Source organism: Octopus bimaculoides, chromosome 15 (assembly GCF_001194135.2).
Source record: "Octopus bimaculoides isolate UCB-OBI-ISO-001 chromosome 15, ASM119413v2, whole genome shotgun sequence".
Classification (NCBI taxonomy): Eukaryota; Metazoa; Mollusca; class Cephalopoda; order Octopoda; family Octopodidae; genus Octopus; species Octopus bimaculoides.
The window spans coordinates 10643491-10653031 of NC_068995.1; the positions used below are offsets into that span (position 1 = coordinate 10643491).

The 9541-nt window shown below is 36.9% G+C and overlaps 1 protein-coding gene across 1 annotated transcript in view; it reads right to left on the reverse strand.

Moving 5' to 3' along the window:
• LOC106871054 (sorting nexin-24) overlaps window positions 1-3950 on the reverse strand; it is a 28604-nt gene extending 24654 nt beyond the window's left edge. The window contains exon 1 of the mRNA XM_052973174.1: window positions 2756-3950. Within this exon, the coding sequence (XP_052829134.1) occupies window positions 2756-2818 (63 nt within the window). The 5' untranslated portion in view covers window positions 2819-3950. The remainder of the gene's footprint in view (window positions 1-2755) is intronic.
• Between the last annotated feature and the right edge of the window lie 5591 nt (window positions 3951-9541).

Here is a 9541-nt window from a genome sequence, read left to right on the forward strand (position 1 = left end):
TATTAAGACCTAAAAAGTTCTCAACATGAAATATAGCAGCATACCAAACATTAACTTAAGATACAGACAGGACCAGATACATAAAATTCAGCATCAAACGGAGACGGAATCCAGGTAAAGAAAATTTGGCCATAGGCAATAATACACCGGTCGAGCAAATAAAAATATAGCGGTAAATAATTCCGTTAACAACCACCTATGTCTCATTGTGTTTGCGCATCTTCGTTGCAAATGAGATAGATGCAGTAAAGTACGAGTTAGGCTGACATCAAATATCATTCATTCCATTTCGTTCTTGTACACAAAACAAAGACAAACATCTTACTCTACGGTTGCTCTTACAGAAAGATTTACAGCTATGTGATTCCGAATTTGGTCCCCCCATTGCGTGGCACATTGAGCAAGTGTCTTCTACTACGGCACCAGGCCGACCAATGTCCTGTGAGTGAATTTGGTAAGCGGAAACTGAATGAAACACGTTGTATTCATATACATATGAATGTACATGTGTGTATATGTAACGAGTTGTTAAGGTTTCGATTCTTGGCTATGAGCCCCCCCACCAAAAAAAAAACGATCTCTGACGTGTGTGTGTGTGTGTTTGTTCTCCACCACGGATTCACAACTGGTGTAGGTTTGTTTACGTCCCTGCAACTATCGGTTCAACAAAAGGGATCGATGAAGGGTTGATTTTTTTCGACTAAACTCCCCCCCCCCCAAAAAAAAAATCTGTACTTATCCTCTCCACTTCTTTTAAACATAAATAACAATGGCCAAAATAACATTCTTGTCTCTAATGGTACTACTAAAGCAGCACGGTCCCGAACGCGCAGTCGAGCGTCCGCGCTAGCTAGTCGTGAGTGGTCGATCCTAACCCTAACCCTAAACATGTATTCATTTACACACGCGGGTTAGGGTTAGGGTTAGGAACAGGGTCAGGGCTAGGATCGACCACTCACGACTACTTAGCGCGACTGCGCGTTCGGGACCGTGCTGGTTTAGTAGTACCTCTGTAATTAATATAAAGAACGAGTAACATTCTAAATGAAATGTGTCCCATACATCTTAACATATTTTTCCATCTTGATTCTATACGGTTTCTGATGCATCCCCAGTTGTTATGTCTACAATTTCTTGTCAATAACAAACGTTTGTTTATTTTCGAAGAGGCAAGAAACGGTAAGACACTGAACTAAATGATGTTTCGACTTGTCTCTGTTAAGCTCGGATCTTGAATCCTGCCAGATTCTTTCGTCATCGACTCGACCTTGCCTCCTATTATATATACTGCCAGAGCTAAATCCACGAAATAAATATGTACTATTTTTGCAAGATTACGTGACATTAACGTTTTGCCTGAGGCAGATCTGGAGCAGAGATGGCGTGTAATTGAGGAGGTCGCGAATGGCGACATTAGAGCCTTGACAAAAACCTAACCGAGTGATTGACAGAACGATCTTTTAGTTAACTGGTTAAACTGCTGACCAATTGACAAACAGGTATAAAGAAATGGAATAGAACCAATGCGTATGTTTATTACTGGCATAACGACCCTCCCGGGATTCCACAAAATGTTTCGATACACGAGCTCACATCAAGAATCTTGCAAACTAAATACAAAAACGAAATTACACACACACACTTATTTGTAAATAGAATAATGTCAGATATGATGCTTAATGCCATGAGAGCCTTAGTACGAGTAAAAAGGATAGTTTAGAATGAAGATCATAATTATTTTGGAAAATTAAAAACATTTTTAATTCAACTGCCTATGTATGTTATATATATGATCTTGCGAATACTATATATATATATATATATATATGAGAAAGGTTGAGTTCAATTTGAACCTTTTTACTTTGTGAGTTCCAAAGCTAGATTTCTAATAAAGATTCTTCATATTAAATTTGTGGTTTACTATTGCAACTATATATATATATATATATATATATATATATATATACACACACACGAGGAAAATAAGACAAGGTAGAAAATGTTAAAATAATTTTATCACGAAGAACATTTTAGTACTCTGGTGAGTTCTCTACCACCTAGAACTCATAAGAGTAAAAAAGAGAGACGGAGACAGACATACAAAAAAAGGAAAATGTCCCTTGCATTTGAAAACTATGGAAATATTTAAAAAAGACATTTCATTTAATTTTTCCACGATTTTATTGTTTTTTATGCTTTACTCTAAGTTGAAAATGTTGCAAAGACTGAAACCGGTACTAAAATAATGTTCTTCATGATAAAACTATATTAGCATTTTCTACCTTGTCTCATTTTCCTTATACATATCAAGGTTCCTTTTATTTCAAGGATCCTTATTATATATCAAGGTTTCTTTTCAACCTTCTACACACACACATATATATATACACATTAGATGCGTGTGTATATTTTGTGAAGTTATTAAAATATTGCTTTTTATGAGTACAACACAAACACACGTGTTATATATACATTGATTGTGTATGTGTGTGTGTATACACCTAACATATAAGTGTGTTCTATTACTACCCAGTTTTATATATATACAAGATAGATAGATAGATAGGCAGATAGATAGATAGATAGAGACCGAGTGAAAGAGACAAATGGGCAAAACACAGACACCCTATCTATGTGTGTTTGTACTGTAGCCGTGCTTCTATGCCTGTTATATCTATCTATACGTAAATAAACATAGAAGTATGGAATAAAACAAAACAAGAAAGCTTCTGTAAAGAGGTTCCTGTATATTTACCGTGTAGCTTCTGTCATTTTCACCTTCGACTTTACGAAAACTGGGGATTGAAACTCGTATCATTATTGTATCACCAGTTGTGGCTCAAGGAGCCATTCGTTCACACGACAGCAGAATACATAAAAACGAAACTAATACTGCAAATATGTGAGGTAGCAATCGTGGTTTTAGTGGCTGATGACGGTAACTGTTGTAGTAGTTGTTGTCGCTGGTTCTGATGACAGTGTCTTGTTATTTATTGCTGCTGCTGTTGTTATAGTGACGGTGGTGGAGACAGGCACTTCTTGATGTCTAGAGGGTAGTGTTGTAGTAGCAACGATGTTATTGGCATAGATAGATAGATAGATAGATAGATAAAGATAGATAGATAGGTAGATAGATAGACAGACAGACAGATAGATAGAGAGAAAGATAGATAGATGGAAGATGGATAGATAGATAGATAGTAGATGGATAGATAGATAGATAGTGCTGACGGGTGCCTTGTTGTTGTTGTTGTTATTGGCGATGGTAGTAGTTAGAATGGTGTGTTTTGATGTGAGGTGGTTGTACTGAACTGATGTGTTCGTAGGGGTGGCAACGAGGATGTTACAATAATTATGTGTACGTATGTATATATATATATGTGTATTCGTTGCGGTGTAGTAGTGGTTACATGTGATTACCGTTAGTTGTACTTGTGATAGTGTAATTAGAATGTAAAAGGAGACGATGAAACAAGCGTCAACAACTCACACAAAACCGCGATCACGGTTGAGGTTATATTAAACCACCACCGACACCAACAACAACACCACCGACAACACCAACTTAACCACTGCTAGTAGCAATCGTGGTGTTACTTAGTACATGAGGAAATCCGTCACAGGACACTGGTCACAACCAGTATCTCTTACACAGTCACAGTTAGTATATCCACGAAAACGGACAGCATTAACGGAACCTCCACCCAACAATACCTGTTTTCACCCATTTTACTTCCTCTACCTATCTTTCTTTCGAGTATTTGACACTCCCTCTATCTGTCTTTCTTTCCCTTTCTTACTCACCCCCCACTATCTATCTTTCTTTCTCTTCTTTATCACTCCGGTTATCTAAGTTACTTTCTCTATCTCATTCACTTCCCCTCTATTTATATTCTGTCTTTCTTCTTTCTCTATTTCCCCTTTCTCAATGTTACTTCCTACTCCTTCTACTCCGGTCTCCTGTGTGGTTCGCTTCAGTGCAACTTCCTCTCATACTCCTCCTCAGCCCATTCTCTCTCTATTTATTTATCTTTCTAATAATTACTCTCACTTGAGTTTACGCCTTTTTCTATCTCTCTCTAATCCATAATATCCGTGTTTCGCTCTCTCTTTGCTCCCACTCTGTATCAACACTTTGATTTCTTTATCTTTCTTTTCTCTTATTCTCCCCTCTCCTTAAGCTCTTTTTTTTATTACTCCTACCGCTACATTAACTCCCTCTTTAATAAATTATCTATCTTTCTCTCCCTCCTTTTCTTTCTCGCTTTTCTGTTTCTTTTTCCCCACCACTTTCATATTGATCTTTTTTCTACCGGAAGTTGTTCCCAAACCGATGATGTCATCGCTTACATTTTCCCGGGGTTTTTTTCCTTCTCTTCTTGGAGCAACATCCCACGCGTATGCAGTCATCTCCTTTGAGTCTCTTCGTCAATCAATGTTCCTTGCTTTCACACATTTAAAATCGCCAACATATATGTGTATATATATATATATATATTTTTTAGTGTCTGGGGAGAGTCATTCTGTATTAATTAACACACACATCGGTTCACTTTCCACTCATTTTTCTCTCCTAAAATTTTCGTTGCTTCTTGCAACCTCCCCTATAGTTGTTAACTCTGTCCGTTATCGGAGCTGTGTGTATCCTTATATATATGTATGTATGCCTGTGTGTACATTTGTATATATGTATTCTGCATAATCATGCGTTTGTGCTTGTTTGAGTATGTCTGTGTGTATGGGTTCGTGTGACTATGTACATGCGTCTGTGATGCATTGCATGTGTGTCTCCATATGTGTCCTTGTGTGGAATGTGCGTGTTTGTATATGGTCATGTGTTTCCGTCTCCTACTACATTTCAAACCCCAGGAAAACATCTTTTCCCGCTGGTTAACGACAGCGGGAAGAGATGTTTTCCTGGGGTTAAAATGTAGTAACATCTGTTCTGCATTGAGCAGCGACGTAAAAGTAGCACCTCACATGACTATATATATATATATATATATATATAATGTGGGTGTCCTTTGTCACTTCCTCACAGAAAAAGGCCATCGCTTCCGTTATCAAATGCAATCATGAGACTTCATGTGACTGGCAAATTCGACTTAGGACAAGCAGACCCGACTACACAATGTTACATTTTCGAGCAGACAAGACTTAAATATCAACATAAACATTTATTTAGATGAAAGAAAACTACTGGAGTACTTTCACCTAATTCTTCCAAATCTTTATTAAAACTGTATTGAAACCATTTGTCGGGATTTTTTAAAATTTTTTATCACAGCAACTGGTCGCACACCACAAGGTTTTTAACGGAACCTACTGAAACAAGCCAACACGCTCACAGCATTATTACAGGCGATGGCGAGACTAAGGCGTTGGGAGAGCCGAGCGTCCTCACGGGTTTCACCTGACACCTCGGTGAGGCGAGCTGCCAACGTTGACAAGAACTTCGAAGTTGGTGGCCCAGTCTCTTCAAACGTCTCAAACGCCGCAGGCTGGAAGTGGTAGTTCACCGTAGGGTCCCGATACTTCAGGGCTTTCTTCTGTTCGGTTACGGAAGCAGTAACCCTCCCATTAGCTGCAGCATCCAGTAATGAACTTCACTGTGTCAAACACACTCTATCAAGTAAACTCAAGACGAAGAATATAGAATGGTGTATATGTTATTAAGTCGTGCTTCTCAACAATTGCTTCTGTTTTTGTCGCATTTCTTATTCAAGGGAAGTAATTGGTTTTATTGAGAAATAAAATTATGTCCCTTATGCTGTACAAGGTTTTTGCTAAAAACTTATTGCAGTTCACAGCCTTTAGCTTTGTAGCAACATCCCTTAGCTCAGCAATAGATTTATTAGTAATCATTAGACCTTACACGTTTTAACTTACAAGAAATAAATTTATTTATTCTAGTGGCTTAGACTTTGAATCCTTAGAAGGTATTTTTGAGTTGCTATTTGGTTGTTGAAAGTCTATGCTAGAAAAATCGAGAGCCAGCTGGAAAAGAAGTCTAGGGAATAAGATGGGTGAGGTAGAGTTTCACAGTTCAGTTTATACGATTTCTGCAGTCATTTGCAAGAAATGTGGTTAAGTATAACTATTGTTGCTTTGTTTATCTCCTTGTAAGTTAGCGGTTGGCAAACAAGAAAACAGAAAAAGCACTCAACTTTGAGAAATACGTTCTGCGTCCGATTTATTCCACTAAACCCGTCAATGCGGTGCCCCAGCATAGCCGTAGTCCAGTGAATGGAACAAGTTGAAGGTAAATGTTGAGTGGAACGAGATGTAATATTTGTCTCAAAGAAATTTCTCATGAAAGGCTTTGTGTGTTAAAACTACCATCATTCAGAATGATACCCGCGAATTGTCAGACACAGATGTTTCGACTTGATTTAGCCTCTTCAAGGACGAACATCTTCGGACATTCTGTTTTAGATTTGAACATTTTGTGTGATATAGAAATCAACAGACATATCATTTGGTGATTTGTGTGGAAATTGATCAAGCTTGAATTAAGATAATATTCATCTGTGTGTGTGTGTAATATGTGCGTGTGAATGTATATGTGTACGTGGTGTATGTATATGAGAGAGAGAGATAAAGAGCGTGTGTGAGAGAGAGAGAGAGAATAATGTGCATGTGAGCCCGTTGTGTGTTCATATCACTTCCTTTTCCTTTCTTCCGGCAGAAAGGTCACACTAGCTTAACAACAGGAAATAAATAAACCTCATTCTGATTCAGAAACTAAATTGTTCATCGCCATTGTTGACTGTCTGAGTAACTACATCTATGTCTCCATGATCCAGGTTAAAATGCGTAACGACCTCGTAATATAATAAATCGAAAGAATACCAAATTCTCTTATCCATTAAATTTTGGCTTACATCCTAAGCAAAACAACAGCATATCATGTAAGACTATTTCTCCGGTAAAGGAACACTTCGAAATAATTCATTCGAAGCGAATGAATGAATGAACAATTCACGCCGTCGCTACCAAAATATTAAATATTATTTATTTCCAGTCCAGGACTGGATAGTTTTGTTTAAGGTTCCGTGACAAAGAAATGCCTGTCTTGTTTCGTGATTTTTATCGTTAGAAATAAAAAAATTAAAAAAATAAAACTGGAAGTTGTGGTGGAACTGTCATTGTTTTCGTGGAACTTCAAGCCTTCGTTGATATGTAAGTATTAAAATATATTGAATTGGCAAGACTTCCTTTTGTATTTCCTTATTTTGGCCCGTATACTTTTTGTCACACATTTGATAGAGTAGATCTATTCCGAAAGTGCTCCTTCCGTGACCATCTGGTAGTAGTGATCAACTTTGATCGAGTTGCATTAATAACAGCGCCCGCATATCTCCATCTTCCATACATACATACATACACATACATACATACATGCATGTATGTGTCTTCTGCTATAATGCCGGGTCAACCAATGCCTTGTGGGTAGACAGAAACTGTGTGGAATTCCTTGTGTGTGTTTGAGTATATATATATATATATATATGTGTGTGCGCGCGCGCGTACAGTATGTGCAGGCATGCGTTTCTTTGTACGCATGAACTTGACAACTGGTGTTGTTTTGTTTACGTCCCCGTAATCGCGCCGGTCGACAAAACCGACTGATGGCACCAAAGAAATGCCCTTAAAAGGAATAAGTACAGGGATCGGTTTGTTCGTCTGTACATTTGAAGGCGGTGCCCCAGCATGGTCTCAATTCAATAACTGAAACACTATAAAATCATGTGTTTATCAAGAATAATAATAATAATGCAAATTATTTATGTAGCCTAAAATGATTTTATCTAAAGCAATAAGCGATCTTTGGTTTAATGTTCATATAATACGGGACTGATAATAAAATCTAAACAATTCGGGAAAATGCAAAAATAGACTTGGATATCTCGATTACGCGAAACGAATATGTCACATGCATAAAAATCACGTAATTTAGTAATTACCTGTTTAATAGTAATAAAAATAAAGCACATTAATGATAAGATTTATTTATGTAGAAGAGTCAGCAAGGATGCAATTTCCTAAAGTGAAAAAAAAAAAAAATTTGGGGCATTCTTTCGATAAAGTAAGCCATAATGTATTTTTAGTTTTTGGACTGTCCCCCCCCCCTTTTTTTTTCTTGATTACGTCACGTTTTAGACCAGACACTGCATTAACATCTATCTACTTTAGTCTGCATTGTTTTAGCCATACGTCAGCTTTGATCGATAAGTTCTGTTCTAAAAGTTGCTCTCGCCTTGTCCATCCTGTATCAGCGATCGATCTTGACCAGGTTTCAATCACAACGACCTTCCAAGAAACCCTTGTCTTTTTTTAATACTTACATATCCCTTCTGCTATATGCACAAGGCCGGAAATTTTTTTTAAGAAGGGTGTAATCGATTATTTCGACTCCAGTTCTCAGCCGGTACTCATTTTGTCGATTCCTAAAGCATGAAAGGCGAATTCAGAATGTATAGACGGACGAAATGCTGTCCGGCATGCTGAGCTAGCTCGCCGCCTTTTTTTATTTTTAAATATATATCGGATTAGATTAGCTAATATATATATTTGGACTGGATACAGCTGGTTTAAATACTTAAGAATTAATAATGACAAAGTTATTATCTTTTATTTTTTTTTACTTATTTCAGTCATTAGACAGTGGCCATACTGGAGTGCCATCTCGAAGAGTTTTTAGTTAAATGAATGAACCCCAGTCTTTTTTTTTTTTTTTTTTTTGAAAGCCTGGTATTTTTCTATCAGTGTCTTTTGCCAAAACATTAAGTTACGGGGATGTAAACAAACCAACACTGGTTGTCAAGCAGTGATGGTGTGCAAAGAGAAACAAAAATAACCCAGACACATAGTTGTATATATATATATATGTGTGTATACAACGGGCTTCTTTCAGTTTCTGTCTACGAAATCCATTCACAAGGCTTTGGTCAGCCTGTGGCTATAGTAGCAGACACTTGCTTAAGGTGCCACACAATGGGACTGAACTCAGAACCAAGTGGTTGGGAAATAAATGTCATGCTTGTATCTAGCGTGCTAAATTCTTCAATAATTTCAAAATTAATTTTTAAAAAAGGCAAAGTATTTCACCCTTTACCATTGAGATTACTTTGTGAAATGTTATGCTTATTTAATCACATTCTATTGTAACTTAGAGATTTCAATAATGTGGTAGATTGATATTGTATGGTAGGTGTGAAAGGTCAGATCTGGCCAGGTAGAATATTTTGGCTGGATATGGTTGAAATGCTAAAAGGGTTTACAAACAAAATTCAGTTGTTTTATATCCATAGTTTGTCAGTGTAGAACTACAGAAATATCTCACTGTAGAATCTTTTACTTCTTAAGCTCAGAACTTATACTTTATAAATATCTTTAACTCACACTGTTTATTTCTCTATTATTTCAGATTATCAAGTTACACTGGCATTGAAATAATTCCATTTTTCATAAGCATCAACAGTTTTTTATCATCTGTTTAAAGATATATATATGTAATATTAGCCCTTCTTATATATAT